We start from the raw sequence: 17,230 nt of genomic DNA on the forward strand, positions 1-17,230 counted from the left end.
AATTATAGTTATTTGCTTACCTTGATAACTTGACTGCTGCCGTACCTTTTTTGATTGCTATACAGGGAGAGGCTGACTTACCTTCGTCCACCTACGTTGCAAACTCTGCTCCGATCTTACTCCGGGATTCTCCCCAACAAAGCCTCAATACGGTGAGCTTCTTCAGCCAAGACGGGCGGGACGTAGTCCCGGCAGACCAGCACCGGACTCCCGTCCTTGTTTGTCTCGTAAGAGGAAACGACCTGATCGTGGAGCTCAAGCGGCCCCAGATTGACAAAGGGCTCGAATGATTTGCACCGGCCCAACCAAAACTCAATGTCTTCTTCAGGCAACCCCAGCGTGGTCATGACGGGACGAATATGTCTCATGGCGGCGTCGCGGCTCGAAGTCCTGAAATCCTGCAGCGGCGCGAGGCTTCTCAAAAACTCGAGAATCTCCCTGGCAGGAGCGTGCTCCGCCATGCGCACCATGGCAACGCAGAAGCGCGTCCAACGGACGATCCGCTCCGGGTCGAGGCACCCGTCATGGTGGCGGAACTCGACCGTGCCGGTGATGTGCGTCCGGCCGTCCTGGGACGTGTGCTGACTGAGGTTGTGGACCGAGAGCGAGCACCGGTTGCCCGAGTCCGAGACGGCGCCCTGGAGGTGCGAGAACTGGGAGCAAGCCACCCAGATACGCCACATGGCAGCGCGGACCCGCTCATCGAGGTCGTCCATCGGCACGTGGGCCTCGAGCTCGCCATCGCGCTGCGTCTCGGTCACGGGCGGCTTGTCCGCCTCGTCACCGGCGGCGACGGACTTGACGTGGATGGGCTGAAAATAATAATTGAAGAGCCGCGTCGGGGGCAGCATGGCGATGATGACGGGCTCGATGAACCAGCAGAGGCTGACGACGCGCTTCACGGTGAGGTCGGTCCAGCGGCCGTTGTGGGTGGACACGTGGACGTGCAGGCCGCAGCAATTTCCAATCATGGTGCGGACGTGGTTGCGGAGGTGGCAGACGCCGCGGACAAAGTCGCTGTAGCCCTGGCGGTTGGCACAGCCGAGCGGGCCGGCGATCTCCATGCCAACCTCGCCCGTGTAGCCGGGGACGCGGCCGGACGTGAGGCTACCGTCCGTCTTGACGCACCAGGCTTGATACTGGGGCGAGATGCCGGACTCGAGGAGGAACCCTCCTGCCTTGGCTCGCATGTGGTCGTAGTGCGTCGAGTGGGCCTGGTGATTGCGATCGTTAGTTGCGAAGAAGTCTCCGTCGGTGAAGATCCTTCTGACCGTCTCACGTGAGTCGCCAAAAATACTATTATTGTCGAACCAGCGCATGTCCCCCGGGGAAGGATCGGAGAATTGGCTCCCTCTATTGTACGGGAGGTAGAACTCCAGCTCCACGCCAAAGGTGTACTGGGGGGAGGTCGGAGTGCTCCTCAACAGCGGTCCTAGGTTGATGGCGCGCCGCCGCCCGAGATGCGCCACGTCCGGGCTCTGGGGGTAGCGGCCGCGGATCCTGTAGTAGGCGGCTGGGTAATTGCAATCCAGCTGGCGGAGAAGCTCATCTATGGTCAAAGGTCCCACCGCCTCTTGGTCATTTTCCAAAGAAACAGGTGCACCGAGTCGGAGCAGTTGGCGATGAACAAAATCGGTGCTGGCAGGGGTCAGGCGTCGAATGATTCTGTGAAAGTCCTCGATGCGAGAAGGATGACAGATGGAGACGAGCGCCAGGCAAACGCGGACCCAGTGGGTTATCGCCATGGAATCCATGGTGCCGGCATGCTGGGCGAATTGAACGGCTCCTTCGCCGAGCAGTGGCTCAAAGCGGTAGGCGCCAGGAGGTGCATCGACCACCTTGCCGTTCTCTCGACCCGGTACAACGCCCAGCTTCTCGACCAGCTCCTCCATCGTCCGGGCTTGTTCCACCTTGACGAGTTGCAGCGTGTACCAGGGGCTGGAACGGCCCGATGGCATGGTGGGTTCTTCCAACAGGCCGACGCTCACGGGAACCGCGGCGCCGGCGTCGAAGAGGTCGGGCGCCTCGACTTTCCTGCACCGCAGCTGGTCGAAGCCGAGGAACCCCTCGGGGTGGAAGGCCTTCGTCCAGGCGAGGCCCGGGGTGACGGGGGAACCAGGGCCACAGTGCGGGGGGTGGAGCTCGTCGAGCAAGGGCGAAGCGGCCCAGAGGAAGCGGACCAGCCGCTTCACGTAGGCGAGGTCGAAAGAGTCATCGTGGTCGGGCTTGACGTCGATGCGCAGCCTCGTAGAGGCGTTGACGCCGACGGTGTATGCCTTCTTGAGCACCTGGGCCAGGTGTTTGACGGACGGAGTACACTCAGAGAGACGCATGTCGCTGAAGAGGGGTGAGCGGATGGCAACGCCGGTGAAAAGTTCATCGTCTATGGTGGAATTTGGTCTCACCTCCAGCGGCTTGACTGGAGTACGAACGACCCAGACGTCTGGGCCGTACCGCGCTCTCACGTTACGGTTGAACGTGGGGTCCAGTTCTTCGGGAGAGGATATGGAAGGCATGCTGTTGTCGTTGAGGAAGCGTGCCATCCTCACTATGATATTGTTAGCTACATGAGAAACTGCGTCGGTGTCGCGTAGGGATGGGTGGGGGTTAAAGGCAAGAAAGGAATCTGGGCTGTCCATAACTCGAGTCACTTCCTCTTCGATTCCCAAGAGGAGTGGTTTGTCGAGTCGGATGAGGAACTCAATCTCGACATGGAAGGCCAAGACAGGACCCGAAGGTTGCGGCTTTGGCATTTCTTCGGAGGGAGACATCTGCATTGGTTCCGTCGTGAACTCGCCGAAATGGCGTCCAGGGGAGTCGGGAGTCTGGTGACTCTGGTCGGAGGGGGCGGAGGAGGAGGAGGAGGACTCGAGTGTGAAGCGCTCCAATGCCGGCGTGGCCATGGGTACCAAGGGCATCATCCAGTCTGGCGGCTGCTGGGGGGTCGATTGTCTAGCCAGTTGTCTCGAAGGGAGGCCATCACGAGCGTCTACGTAATGGTCCTCGTCTGAGCTGCTCGAGTCGTCAAGATTGAAGCGTTGTCTCGCAGGGGTGACCGGAGGAATTGATCTGTCGGAACTAGATGTGCTCATGGTTTCATAAGAGGCCTAAGGTGCGTGTTGGTGTTGGTGTTAGTTGTGTGTTAGTTCTTCTCGAAGGGGGATTGGGAGATTTGGTGTTGAGAATGAATAACTGATGTGATGCTCGCTTTACTTGCGTTGTCTGTGATGTCTAGATGGTATATTGGAAGGCTTCCACAGCCTAGATTTATGTGATTCAGTTCTTACTGCAGACATCGCGGTTCAGTGTTCTTGTTCAGGGGACAAAGGCTAAACAAAGGAGATGCTCCGATCAGATGTCGGCGGAAGGGCTGAAAGGGAACATGGCATTATGTTCCGTGGAACAAGGGCCATTGTCAGGGTCTGGACAGAATGACCATACGATCTAAGGCTCGAACAATGACGGGCTCCCTGATCAGAGGGGTTGTTCGAGGATGTCTTAAGGCGGTTGTGCTTCCCATCGTCAGACTGACTGACGAGAGATCTATAGAGACAGCGACTCTGGCAATTGTTGGTTCATGGTCGTTCAAGGCATATGATGGCTAGACACGCGGGCAACGCAGGCAGCGCCGATGGATCCCCGGACTTATCCTGTCAGGTTTAGCACCAAGTTGAGAAAAGAAAAGAATCAAGATGTTGCCTGCCGCTCCGGCTTTGGCTTTGATCGACCGACGGGGGTCTTGGCTCCTGGGCCATGGTAATCACTGGAAAGGAAGGACGCGCTCCAACGGCGCCAGACATCTTTGGAATGGAGACTGTCGTGTGAAATGTTCTCCGACATTCGTACTTCATACGTGGGGACAAACAGATGGAGAATGGATTCGCAGCTGCGCCGCGTGAACGGCGGGGTTGTGGATGATGGTGTCGTAGTATATGTAGTAGGGTAGTAGCCGCGAGGTTTGGCCTGTCCGTATTGGAAGTGCGTGAATTACGAAGTACGCGTGTGGAGTGATGTACAGGTACAGTCGACCAAAGTGTCGAGTACCTAGCCGCCCCACATCTTTAAACGTATACCTTGTATAACGTCTATTTAGGAACTTCCAGAAACCTGGTATTGTAGTCTTTGAGATATATAGAGTAAATTGTCTACTCTGGGATTATTATGATTATTATTAGTATTTTAAGAAAATAAGAGGTTGGGTTGTGTAAGCGCGTTGTGACGCGTAAAGTAGATTACTCGACACTTTATATTGAACCTCTTCTAGGTATGTTATGTACCGAGTACACAGGTCTAGACCGTTTGCAGTGGCCCGTGTGGCTGGGGAAAGCGGCATTGTGTTATTAGTCAACATCAGGCAACTCTAATACATAACGACTCGCGATCGCGGGGCCGGACCTGTCCGTCTCCTCCCGTTCCGTCCCCTCCTATAATTAAGCTGTATTCTTTGCTTCCGATACCTAGACAGGACGCACTACATTGGTCGATGAATTCACACGCAGAGCCATTTCACCAGTCGAAGAAGATGTTTACATATTCGTAGGTACACGCAACGTACATTATAGCCACTCGGGTAAGTACCCGCCTTTTTTCTGTCGTGGATTCGAGTGGTTCCGAATGCCTTTCTATATTAATTGGTTTCTATATTAATAAAAATAACAGCCATGTCAGCATCCTCACTCTGCAGAAGCTTTGTTGGATCGATTCTCATTTGCTAATTTCCCGCTCTCCGAAGATGTTATTTGTGCGTTGTATGTAAACCCCAAGGCCTGATTATGCCAGGACGAGACTCTCCACCCTACCGTTCATTCCCTCCGCGGCATCGTTTTTCTTTTCTTTTCTCTTCTTTCATGTGAATTTTCATCTTCCTCTCTCTTCTCAGTGTCTCCATCTCGTCCCACCTTTTTACCGCCCGTTATATTCGTCTCCGATTCGTTCGTCTGGTGTTCTGGGTGGCCTCGTTCCAGCTGTACCTTATGTAGCTAAAAAGTATTCAATCGAGATAGCACTGGCATGTACCTGAGCTAGGCGGTCTATGTACACTGTAATTTACGCTACTTCTCACCGACTGGGCGCCCTCTCGCTTACTACCCCCAAGCGGATCTCTGGGCGAACAAAAGAGATTCCGATGCCCAGCCCAGGCCACCTCAAAATTCGAGCAAGACTGAGACCCGTATCTTTGAGCTCGCGCATTTCTCGAGGCAACGCAAGACGAATAGCCAACAAAAGCTCCCAGGCTGGGGTGGACATGGTGGTAAACGTGTCTTACTGTATATGTAGACTCTTTTCCCGCTTTTTTTTCTTTCCTGTTTTCTCTTCCTCTGGCCCCCACGTATATACATACCTTGATCACTCCTCTGTTCCCTTTTTCTTCCCCCTTTTCGCTCTTCGTTTCATATCAATCTACCTAGCCCTCGACCTGTTCTTCTTGTTCGACGATTTGCCCACCTATAGATCCATTGATTAGATGTTCAAGAGAGGTTAGTTTTCCATGCGCTTGTTTTGGCCTTTGCATCGTGCTGACCGTCTTCTGCCAGCCTAGTGTTTTTGAGGCATTCGATCACCAGCGCTGCATACTACGGATAGATCGAATTGGACCTTGACCTTGCGATTACCATCACCGAAAATACCCGTACATATACGACACACATACTCAACGATCGATCTCACTGCCTAGAGAGAAGCACGATAATCACAATCGAGGTCCGTCTCGTTGCTTGGGCGCCAGTTCGGTCCGCTCATACGGCACACGACACAGCCCCCATTTGGCAATACCTACGTCAAGATACATTGCCCCTATTCTGCCAAAGCTCAGCCGTAGCTTGGGAGCTGGAATACGAATAAGAGAGGGGTTGACCGCCGCATCCGAATCTACCGGGGCGTGTTAACGTCAGATCGTTTCCGAAGGTCATCCATCTACGCAAAATAGTCCAACTCAATTGCGTCAGCTCAGCTCTCACTGCCTCAAAGTGGTCTTGCAAACAAGCCACCCACGAGAGCTCCAAGACCCTTGGCGCAATAAATAGCCCACCTCACACCCCACCACCCCTTTTTTACGTGTCCCCCCCCCCACCCCGCTAACGGGGTCCGACCGTACTGTATCCGTACACGTACGTTGTGCGAAGTACCTGGGTCCCTCCAACGGCGCCGGCTCGCATTGACGCCTAAACCGTCTCCCCCACCCCCTCTACACCACTAAATCGCATACGTCACCTAGCTCGCGTACCGTACCGCATCCCGTACCTACCTACAAGGTATTACCCAATCACGCACAGTGACGGAAAGTCTTTTTTGACCTCTTAGGGGCCCTTCCCCTCCCGTCGACCTACAACTCGCCCAGTATGGTCCGCATCATACCGGGACGCCTGAAGTCCAGTTCTTCCATTGTCTCCAACCGCAGCAATAGCCCGTCACGATCCAACGGAAACGCATCCAAAATGCCGTCCGAATTGGGCTCTAAAGACAACGGCCTGGTGCTGAAGGTTGTCATTCACAAGGTATGCCATGCTCCTTCTCTCATCCTGTCCGATCTCTTCCATTGGGCCCACTTCCATGGAATCGGCACTTCTGCAGCCGTTGGTGTTACTCTATACGTGCTACGTAAACGCTGACAGTCCTTTGTGACCAGGGTCGTGATCTAGCTGCCAAAGATCGAAGTGGAACCTCAGATCCGGTATGTATGACGGCCTTTCGATAACACGCCCTTCTCGTCTCATTCTCTCCAAGTCCCCATCTGGTCCAGCATCGTACTAACTCAAATGGCGAATATAGTTCTTAGTACTTACCCTCGGCGATGCTCGAGCCGTCACCCACGAAGTTTCCAAGACCCTCAACCCCGAATGGAACGTTATCGAACATTTTCCCGTCTCCTCACCGCAGAGCCTTCTCCTCGAGGTATTATGCTGGGATAAGGACCGCTTCGGGAAAGACTACATGGGCGAATTTGACGTCGCCCTGGAAGAGATCTTCACCGATGAGAACACGGAGCAGGAACCCCGCTGGTATCCTCTCAAGAGCAAACGCCCGGGTAAAAAGACCGGTGTCGTGTCCGGCGAGATCCTCCTGCAGTTCTCCCTGATTGATCGATCGGACCCGACTGCGACCCGGGAGCAAATCTTTGAAAAATTCGCCGCCCTCGTCGCACAGGTACCTATCGGCTCGAGGAACGCGACCCCTTCTCATACCCCCATCAGAGCGCCATTGAGCGAGCACGGCTCGCAATCCCCACCTCTTGCCCGTGGTGACGACGATGACGATGATGACGATGACGACGACGACGACGACCTCGATGCCGACTCGAGTCTTTCCGAAGCCGAGGACCCGACCAAGCCCGAGTCCATTGAAAAGAGAAAGCGGCGGTTGAGGATCAGGGGTCTCAGGAGGAAAAAGAACAAGGCCGGCAACCTGTACGAGTTCAATAATAGCGGAAGCGATGTTGTTGGCATCATCTATCTCGAGATCCAGCATATCACCGACCTGCCCCCGGAGCCCAATTCCACCCGTACCACCTTCGACATGGATCCGTTTGTCGTTGCGTCCTTGGGCAAAAAGACGTACCGGACGAGACGCATTCGCCACAACCTGAACCCCGTCTTCAACGAAAAGATGATCTTCAACATCCAGAACCACGAGCAATCCTACTCTTTTTCCTTCACCGTCATCGACCACGACAAGTACTCTTCCAATGACTTTGTGGCCGACTGCACCCTCCCCATCCGGGAGCTGGTGGACAGTGCGCCCAAGGCGGATCCGGCCACTGGTCTTTACCCCCTTCGCGAAGTGCCGGAACAGACCTCGGTGGCCCAGCGCCCGTCCCGTTTCCTGAAGCTCGGCATGACGCGAAGCGCCTCTTCCCAGAGCCTGAGCAAGATCATGCGCCCAACCCTTGCGAAGACGCCCAGCTCCTCCTCGGGCATCTCCCAGGTTGTGGCCAGTCCCAGCCCGAGCCCTCCTACCGAGTCGCAGTCGCAACCGGCCGGCCAGGATTACCTGAGTCCCGACCAGGCTATCACGGGCGCCAGCACCGATTCGGCCAACCCCGACGGCGACGACCCCGAGTTTATCGAGTACCAGATACCCCTGAAAATGAAGTACGCCCAGAAGTGGGAAGGGAAACACAGCCCGGTGCTCTATCTACGCGCCAAGTACGTCCCGTACGCGGCCCTGCGGCAACAGTTCTGGCGGTCTCTTCTGAAGCAGTACGACGCGGACGAGAGCGGACGTATCAGCAAGGTAGAGTTGACCACGATGCTGGATACTCTTGGCTCCACCTTGCGTGATTCAACGATCGACAGCTTCTTCCAGCGTTTCCCTCACAAAGCGCACGGCGAGTCGGATGACGACGTTCATGATCTGACCATGGATGAAGCGGTCATCTGCTTGGAGGACCAGCTACAGGCCAAGAGCCGATCCCAGTCCACCGTGTCCGAGAAAGTAAAGGGGTTTCTGGCAGACGCCGACAGGGCGAAGAATAAGCTTCTGGCGGTGCCGGCTGTGGGCGGTAAGGAGGGCCAGCAACAAAGCGAATCTCAAGGCGACAGTAGCCCCGCGGGCTCTGACGCGGCTCTCACGTCCGATTCGACCATCACTGTGCCCGAATTGCACACCCCTGGCGAAGAAGGCGACATGTTGGGCAGGGACGACCTCGCAATGGACCGCGGCAGCGGGGAGGAGGAGCATGTCGTGGAGATTAGGGAATGCCCCATCTGCCACCAACCTCGTCTCAACAAGCGCAGGGATGCCGATATCATCACACACATCGCCACCTGCGCGAGCCAGGACTGGCGCCAGGTCAACAACTTGGTGATGGGCGGTTTCGTCACGTCGAGCCAGGCGCAACGCAAATGGTACTCCAAGGTCATCACCAAAATCTCCTACGGCGGCTACAAGCTCGGAGCCAATTCGGCCAACATTCTCGTGCAAGACCGAATCACGGGCCAGATCAATGAGGAGAAGATGAGCGTCTACGTCCGACTCGGCATTCGGCTGTTGTACAAGGGCCTCAAGTCGAACAGCATGGAAACAAAGAGGAGTACGTTGGGCCCTTTCTTTTTTTTCTGGCGGGCATTCGGCTGAATGCTGGGAGACTTTCTCGACATGCTAACAAACTTGAACAGTCCGGAAACTGCTGCGAAGCATGAGCGTCAAACAAGGCAAAAAGTACGACGACCCAGCGTCCAAAGCCGAGATTCCCAAGTTTATCGAATTCCACCGGCTGGACCTGTCGGAAGTCCTCCTGCCCCTGGAGGAATTCAAGAGCTTCAACGAGTTTTTCTACCGCGCGCTGAAGCCCGACGCTCGTCCCTGCTCGGCGCCCGACGAGCCTGGCATCGTGGTGTCCCCGGCCGATTGCCGAAGCGTTGTCTTCAATTCGATCAACCAGGCCACCAAGATCTGGATCAAGGGCCGCGAGTTCTCCGTCAAGCGCTTGCTGGGCGATGCGTACCCCGAAGACGCCAAGCGGTACGAGAACGGAGCTCTGGGCATCTTCCGCCTGGCGCCTCAGGACTACCACCGCTTCCACATCCCCGTCGACGGAGTGCTTGACGAGCCCAAGCTGATCGCCGGCGAGTACTACACGGTTAACCCCATGGCCATCCGCTCGGCTCTGGACGTGTACGGCGAAAACGTCAGAATCCTCTGCCCCATCGACAGCGTGAAGCACGGGCGCGTCATGGTGATCTGCGTGGGCGCCATGATGGTGGGGAGCACGGTGATCACCCGCAAGGGCGGCGAGCAGGTCAAGCGGGCCGAGGAGCTGGGGTACTTCAAGTTTGGCGGCAGCACTCTGGTCGTGCTGTTCGAGGAGGGCAAGATGCGGTTTGACGACGACCTGGTCGAAAACTCCAACGGCGCCCTCGAGACATTGGTACGTAAAACAGCCGTCCGCCTATAGCCCCGCCGGTGGTGAGATGGAGGACCTGTGAATGGCGAACTAACATGCTGGATAGATACGCGCGGGCATGTCGATCGGTCACTCACCCGACGCGGCGCAGTGGACTCCCGACATGCGGAAGAAGGAGGAAGACATCACGGAAGCCGACAAGAAGGACGCCAAACGCCGTATCCAAGGTAGCGCTGCGGATGAATCTTCGAGTGGGGACGATACTCCCACGGAGGCCCTTGAAAGCGCGGTTGCCGCGGCGGCGGCCTCGTAGGGGCAGGATGAACGAAATAGACTCCAGGCGAAAAAAACGGGGATAGAAGCCAGGAAAAAGAACATGCGTGACAAAAAAAAGACATGATCAAGCATGGGTTGGTTGTGTGTGGAGGATGGAATCTGGTTCATATCTGCCAAGTCCAATCATGGCGGGCAACGACAAGCAAGCGTGCATAGCGACGAATTCGGCATAGAACTGCAGCAAGGGGTTGGTGCATTGGAGGCTGGAATCTGATATACAAAGATAGAGGTGGTCATACTGGAAAGACTTCCTGGGGCCCGGCGGATTGGAGAATGCGCGATATCTGATTAGTCGATACACGCAGATTAGAGAAGAGCAGGGGGTGATGTGTGTTGACTCGCTTCATATAATTCAGCTATGAACCGCAATATCACACATATCTCAAGAAGATGGATTCCTCTCGTTAGACCTCTATAAGCGGCACCGATGCTGCTGCCTTGTTCTCCGTTGATTGAGATGTCCGTGGAGAGTGACGAAACCATCTACACATGTAGTGTACAATAATATCTAGACATTATCTCATTCATGGTGGGGTCCCGTCAGAAGATCGTGCAATCGCACGCCATTCCACTAGATCGGTAGTAGCTACGAGCTAGGCAAAGGGGAATGGTGTGCTTGGCAAGTAAAGTTATTGATGACTTGATTACTAGCTAACTGTTTAGTCCTGATCTTTTCCCTCCCTTTCCCCTGGCGCGGCGTAAACTCTTGCGTCCCCCGTAACGCGACCGGTTTAATTAGTCGGGATGACAAGCGCCTAGACTAGGTACGGCAGGACGATGACGCGCGAATCCCCCTATAGCTTTCCCTTTTCCCCATGTCATATCCTGTCGAATGTCTTATGAAACTTCTCGCTCGGGTTCCAACTTTTCAATCATGACGTGGTGTAATGACGGGTTCCGATGGCGTGATTTCTGTGAGAAGGAGTGGCGGTGGATGGCGTGGACGGGGCAATTTCCCATGAAGAACACCGCCCGCGATGTCGTCTCCGGGCAATGCGTGTTTCCACGAGGAGAGCTCGGGCAAAGGAGTGTCGTCCCCGGAGCGAGGTCTAACGCAGGGGCGAGATGGTGAGGTTCGGTGCTCGGTTGGTGGTGAAGTTGTTTAGAAATGGAAAACCATCTATGAATCCCGGGCCGGTTTTGGTTATGTCGTCACGCGTGTAAGGTGTGTGTGTGTGTGTGTAAGTTCCATTTGGTCCTTAGACCTGTCCATGGCCCATAGTTGAGGGCCGAAAGGCTTTCCAGTCAAGGAACGGCAATCACTTTTCGTCGTTCCAGGAGGTGGAGCTTGAGGACCGTCTCATGGACGGTGGTGGGCTGGAGGATTCGCTGCGGTCGCTGTCCATGCTGCGCTTCTCCCGAGAGGGGGAGGGGGTGCGGATGGCGGCTGAAGAAGGGAAGTAGGCGGACATGTTGGGAGCATGGAGGCCCGGTGATGGCATGGTCGTCTCTGGCGAGCCGGAGCGGGTTTGACGCCAGGAAGAATAGATTTGCTTGCACAGATGTGCGGACATAGTGTATGTGGGTGCCATGTTGAGGTGGTGGTGACGTATAAGTCGGGAAGGGAGATGAAGAAGCTACGTGATTCTGGATGGTATTGGAGACTCTCTTTGTGAAGCAGTGGCTCAAAGAGAGGTAAAAGGTTTGATTTTCTGCTTGTCTGTTGGAGGGCTGAAGGAGTTGTAGACGGGTGTAAGTGAGGAACGGAAGGAGAGCAGAGCAGGGAGACGAGAGGAAGGCAACCAGTCTTTTATTTAAGAAGCAGCACGACATATATACGTACCAACCTCTTCTCCCAAACCTTGCCTTCAAGTCAACTTGCGGAGCCCATGGCATGGTGACCTCTTGCCAGGCTAGAAGTAGAAATCCGGGTATTCTCTATCCACACAGAGGATGGCGTCAAAAGGTCGAGGAACCGTACGGTGCCTGGGGAGACGAGGAAGGTGGAAATCCGCTGAGCCAATGACAGGGGAGGCATTTCAGTGTCAGTCGAATTGGCGAGTAGGTGATTGGTCGGATGTTAGACAGCCGGGAGGGGTTGGCCGTGTGATTTGACGCCTGTGGCTGTGCGAAATGGCACCACCGACTGAAGTCAAAAGGGGAGGGAGAGGAGCAGGAGGCTTTGATGGGACGATCTAGACGACCTGCCCTGGTTTTTTGCATTTAATCTTGAAGAATCAGATGGTCGGCTGCGGAAGTGAGTAGAATATGCCGGATTAAGGTGTAGCTATTCGACGCCATATTACATACACGTATGTACAACGTACAGAGGTCTGATGGTTGTGGCTCGGAACCCCTCACCGAAGTACAATGTAGCTATGGCGTGTGAGCACGTGAGAGGTATAGAATGGTATGTGGCTTGGTAGATCACGAGTCTGGGGCTAGTGGGCAATGACTGAGCTGTCTTGGCAGTATCTTTTGTAGTGTACCTTGTTGCCCAGCTGTAAGCGATGCAAGCCGAGAGGTGATGGAGAGGTGATGCACAGGGTCAAAAGGCGGCAGAGGAGCCGGTGAGGCAAATACTGGGCGCGAGAAGGACAGCCCTGGAGCGGGGTTTGAACGACATCTGACGGAGTCTGTATCCCTAATGAGTTCAGTTGACACATCGCTACAAGCATTTGGAAGGGAAAAAGGAAAAAAAGAAGAAAAAAAGGCCAAGGGTCGAGGTACGCTTGAAACGATACACGGACTTGCATGGAACGCATTGCTCCGAACAAACCATACGTCTATCTGGGCGGCTGAAAGCAGAAAGAAGAGACCGAAAAAAAGAACATCGAAATGTCACCTCTCTCTTTTTGCACAAACATGGACTCTAGTACATTCGCCGATAGCATCGGCCAGAGCGGCAGTAAAAGACGGCGGCGTTTGGAAGCATCGGAAAAATAGGCACGGATTTTCTTTTCTCCATCACCGAAGAGGGCGTCTTCTCTTCGTCGGGACGTTGCGCGCCGAATCAGGAAATCCCAAGCCTGGGGATCCGAAAGAAAGCTGCTGAGATGCCTAAAAGAAATCAAGGTCTGACCCATTTTGCCAAGACCCTCTCTGATGGCGGTCAGGAGTAACGAGACACGTGCTTCCATAGGGCAGAGCTCTTTGTGTGTCAAGGGGTCGTTCCCCGCCTTCTGAAACACCACGGAGGAGTCTTTCGCAGCCACGGAAATGGCCTCGACTTGACTCACCACCATGGCTGAAAAGTCCACGGCCTGCTGGACTCGTTCGTTCCAAAGAGATTCAAGTATCATGGACGGGATGTGCTCTATAGACTATATCCCCGTCTAGTCTCTTAACCTGATCACGCCAACTCGCCGATTCCATGGTCTTCTCTATCAAGTTGGCTCCTTGCCACCACGGCATGGCCAACACATCAACAAGCTGCACCATGCATGCTTGACTTTACCCAGGAGCCACGCAGACGTCTTTGTTGCCACGAGTCCTGCATGTAAGGTGCATCTCGGACCCCCGGCGCATCGTCATCGGCTCCTAGGGCACGCCGCACCACCACGAAACCTCATACTCCTGCGTGTCGAGATGTCCCGACCATCTGTCCAGTTCTGTTCTGTTCCCACTAGCGATGCCGCATGGCCTCGAGTAGAAGGTCTCTCTTGCCAGGTCTCTCTTGCACTGAAGCTCGGGACAGTTAATGTCGCCATGCGGCTCAGCGTCCTCGTTGACCACGCCTGCAGTGCAGCGTGCTGACCACCCATTGACTCCCTCCCTCCCGTGTCCTGATCCGTCACCCGCACCAAGGTGAGCTCAATCCCCTCAATCCCAGCTCCGACATTCGTCTCCATGATCGCGCTCTAGCTGCATCCTGTTCTCCTTGGACGCGCCCCCTCCGTTTTACTGTGTTTGGGCCTTGTATCTGCTGGCTCCACGGGGCCCCCATACACCATACATTTAGGAAGAATGAGACTCATCGCACGTCTCAGGTTGCATAGGGACCCTTGGCCCAATCCTCGGTCTCGTCTTTTCATTTTTATTTTCCTCTCCGGCATTCTTCATTGTGTCCATCCTCCGTGACCTTGATCCCCGATCTATCATGTGCTGTTATCAACTGGACCTGAAGGGTTCAACTCAATCCTGATTCACTTGCCAAGTTATATTGTTCCGTTGCAACACTCCTACAGTCGGCGACACACTCCTAGCTTGGGGTCCAAGTTTCGACGTGACACTCCCATGCCCATGATCGAGGAGGACGCTTCTAACCGTGGGAAACCTCGCCGTCATGGACGGAATATTCTCCTCACAAAGTCATCAACGCTCAAGGGACCGGCACACGAGAGATGACTATAGCCAGCCCGAAATAAACAACTCTGACGTCCAGCAACCGTCGACAAGCCATCATAGACAGACCCTCCAGTGGCCCTTTATCTACCATTCAAGCGATTCGGAATCCGACACCTCTATATCCTCATTCCGCCCACTCTACCCCGTCCAGCAGCCTCCGCCGCCCCCACAGCCCCGGCGAGCTACATGGCAGGGCAGCAGGCCTGATTCCTCGGGCACCATTCTCGACACCATCGTGCCGGATTATATCATCAACTACCTTCGTGGCGAGACCCCGGAAACCGTCGCACGTCGAAGGGAAAACAGACGGAACCCGAACCACCAGGACATTACAGCCCAGCTGCGTCATACCGGCGGCTTCTACGACTCGGCCTCGCACCACGACCAGGTTGGGAGGGCCACGTCGCCGGCCCGCCTCGAAAAGGCGGCCTCTCCGAGCGACGGGCCGCAGAGAGGACGCGGACGCGGGTTTCGAAGATGGCTTGCCGGATGGAAGGGCGGTATCATCTTGAACGCCACCACCGGCGCCTTGGTCCTCCTTCCCACCGTCGTCTTCTTCGTCACGTCCCTCTCCCGGCATCACGGACAGGGAGGGGAAACCCGTATTCTTGACGGTTCCTGCGACCTGGTGCAGAGGCTCGACTTTGCTCTACATGCCGTCATCAACCTTTTTGTCGTGGCCGTTCTCATGGGCGCCAACTACGCTTACCAGATCCTGACCAGTCCTACCCGGGTCGAAGTGGACATGGCCCATTCCAGGAAGAGATGGCTAGATATTGGGATTCCGTCTCTGAGAAACCTGGGCTTTGTTTCCAAAACGCGTGCTATCTTGGCAATCGTTCTCATGGCAGCTGCTATTGTTACTCCCGTAATGTGAGAGCCTCATGGCGTCTGAGACGAGGACGACGATGGCTTTTCCGATGCTGACCAACATGTACAGGTATAATGCCGTGGTTATCACCAAACGCTTCGTCCCGGCAACCTCTATACTTGTCGTCGCCGAGTCTTTCCTGGACGTTGCCCCCTTTAGTACTACCTCGAGCCATAACGGCGCCGGCCTTGACCGGGCCGCTATTCTCACCTTACAAGATCGCGCCCAACAGCGCAATAGGTTCACAAACCTCACCACCACCCGCTGTTTGGAGTCGGTCAAGAACACTGTCCAGGTCGAGTTCGACGCAGTCCTGCTTGTCGTCGACGTCGACCCGCCGTCCAGCAGCTCACTCCTAGCCACCTTTGCACCGGCGTCCACCCTATCCCCCGATGGATTCCCGATCAAGTACTGCCTCGCTCAACCTTCTACCGCCCAACCAACCTGCGCCCTCGACACGAACGACGCAGTCCTCGGCGCAACCACCCTACTAATCCTCACCATCATCGTCACCGGCGCCTCCGTCCTCGCTTTCAAATCCTTCCAGCCCCTGGCAACCCTCGGTGATGCCATCTCCTCGTTTCTCGAGCGGAAAGACACCACGACAAATGGTGCCTGCCTCTTGACCAAATCCGACATCAAACGCGGACGCTGGGCTTCACGGGAGCCGAGGTACTACGCCCCCCAAACCCACTACTGGTTCCAGACCCCAAGCACCGCGCGCTGGACCCTGTGGTTCCTGTCTTGGGTGACTCCCATAGCTCTCGCCGGTGCTGCCCTGGGTTTCAGCCTTCACGGCGCAGATGGCCGGCTCGGCAACCCACTCGAGACCCTCCTCCCCTCTGCCTCGGCATCGTCCTCCACGGCTACCTGGACCATCTTCCTGGATCCCGCCATCCCTAGCGCCGGTCTCTGCCTCCTTTCCGCCCTCCCGCATCTTCTTCTGGCGATTCTGTACCTCACCACCAACACCCTGCTCTCAACCTACTTCCTCTCCCACGAACTCAGCACATACGCCGTCCCATTCGCCTTCCTCCCCCTCCGCACATCGGCCCCCGATCCGCGGGACGCCCAGACCACGTCCCTCTTCCTAACCCTCCCACGGCCCTACTCCTGGTTACTTCTCCTCCTCTTCGTCCCCATCTCCCTATTCCTCTCCGCCTCGCTCCGCCCCGTGGTCACCGTCTTCGCCTCGACCTCAACGCAGCAAGAACACAATTCTCTGCCGTCCCTCGTCGCAGTCCCGACCTCCATCCTCGTGGTTCTCGGCCTGCTCCTCCTCGTCCTCGGAACCGTCGTCCTGCTCGGCTTCCGTCGCGCCGACTCCACCCCCGCAGCGCATGTTGACGGATCCCCCGCCGGCAACCCGCTCATGCTACCGGGCGGGTCCTGCTCCGCCGTGATTTCCGCCCGCTGCCGCCGCATAGCCGAGGACCACGCCGCTGCCACCGGCCTGGTGACATGGGGGGTTATCCGTGCGGCCACAGGGACGGAACCGGGGTTGACGGGCTTCTCTACCAGCGGCGCCGAGAGAGTCAAGGTGGATGAGGGATATGCGTGAGAGTTCACGAATTACGATTCTTTTGGTTGTTTTCGTTCATGGTCTTGTCGCGCTGAGCAGCGGATTGATGGAGTACTATGGCGCTCTCCATGTTTTGTCTTGGGCGTGGTAATGTAAGGCTTCCTTAGTGGAGTTCTAGGATGGTCAATCATACAGCAAAGAAGGAAAACCTCTTATAGATAGGATGGATAGACCAGAGACATTGGTCTTGCGGCTATGTGCAATGGATGGATATATACCCCAGAGAAGAATGGAAAGACAGAAGCCGCACGCCCATGTGCAACTACCAGTTAGTCCCGCTGAGCATAACACATAACTGAACAGGGGCAGATAA

The 17,230-nt window shown here is 55.6% G+C and overlaps 5 protein-coding genes across 5 annotated transcripts; 2 read left to right on the forward strand and 3 right to left on the reverse strand.

Moving 5' to 3' along the window:
- Window positions 1-116: 116 nt before the first annotated feature.
- On the reverse strand, window positions 117-3,092 carry ACRALDRAFT_1069143 (uncharacterized protein; the record flags this gene model as incomplete). The annotated part of the gene is made up of 1 exon (XM_071017637.1): window positions 117-3,092. The coding sequence occupies one exon, from the start codon at window positions 3,090-3,092 to the stop codon at window positions 117-119; it is 2,976 nt and encodes a 991-aa protein (XP_070878016.1).
- A 3,342-nt stretch (window positions 3,093-6,434) lies between these two features.
- On the forward strand, window positions 6,435-10,154 carry ACRALDRAFT_2026403 (uncharacterized protein; the record flags this gene model as incomplete). The annotated part of the gene is made up of 5 exons (XM_071020384.1): window positions 6,435-6,494; window positions 6,626-6,670; window positions 6,769-9,028; window positions 9,114-9,865; window positions 9,948-10,154. 5 exons carry the CDS (start codon window positions 6,435-6,437, stop codon window positions 10,152-10,154), a joined length of 3,324 nt encoding a protein of 1,107 aa, XP_070878017.1.
- Window positions 10,155-10,241: 87 nt separating this feature from the next.
- Window positions 10,242-10,705, reverse strand: ACRALDRAFT_208082 (uncharacterized protein; the record flags this gene model as incomplete). Its single annotated transcript, XM_071022390.1, has 4 exons — window positions 10,242-10,352; window positions 10,417-10,533; window positions 10,603-10,660; window positions 10,692-10,705. The coding sequence occupies 4 exons, from the start codon at window positions 10,703-10,705 to the stop codon at window positions 10,242-10,244; spliced, it is 300 nt and encodes a 99-aa protein (XP_070878018.1).
- Window positions 10,706-10,995: 290 nt separating this feature from the next.
- On the reverse strand, window positions 10,996-14,361 carry ACRALDRAFT_2017849 (uncharacterized protein; the record flags this gene model as incomplete). The annotated part of the gene is made up of 22 exons (XM_071019911.1): window positions 10,996-11,041; window positions 11,070-11,258; window positions 11,383-11,414; window positions 11,441-11,924; window positions 11,996-12,030; window positions 12,066-12,103; window positions 12,145-12,321; window positions 12,428-12,450; window positions 12,479-12,558; window positions 12,607-12,761; window positions 12,868-12,915; window positions 12,963-13,433; window positions 13,474-13,568; window positions 13,606-13,657; window positions 13,692-13,718; window positions 13,744-13,854; window positions 13,878-13,977; window positions 14,022-14,046; window positions 14,091-14,198; window positions 14,238-14,250; window positions 14,297-14,318; window positions 14,350-14,361. 22 exons carry the CDS (start codon window positions 14,359-14,361, stop codon window positions 10,996-10,998), a joined length of 2,343 nt encoding a protein of 780 aa, XP_070878019.1.
- Window positions 14,362-14,402: 41 nt separating this feature from the next.
- On the forward strand, window positions 14,403-16,896 carry ACRALDRAFT_2026404 (uncharacterized protein; the record flags this gene model as incomplete). Its single annotated transcript, XM_071020385.1, has 2 exons — window positions 14,403-15,337; window positions 15,405-16,896. The coding sequence occupies 2 exons, from the start codon at window positions 14,403-14,405 to the stop codon at window positions 16,894-16,896; spliced, it is 2,427 nt and encodes an 808-aa protein (XP_070878020.1).
- Between the last annotated feature and the right edge of the window lie 334 nt (window positions 16,897-17,230).

The sequence above is a fragment of the Sodiomyces alcalophilus genome, assembly GCF_042370955.1.
Source record: "Sodiomyces alcalophilus JCM 7366 unplaced genomic scaffold ACRALscaffold_2, whole genome shotgun sequence".
NCBI classification, from domain to species: Eukaryota; Fungi; Ascomycota; class Sordariomycetes; order Glomerellales; family Plectosphaerellaceae; genus Sodiomyces; species Sodiomyces alcalophilus.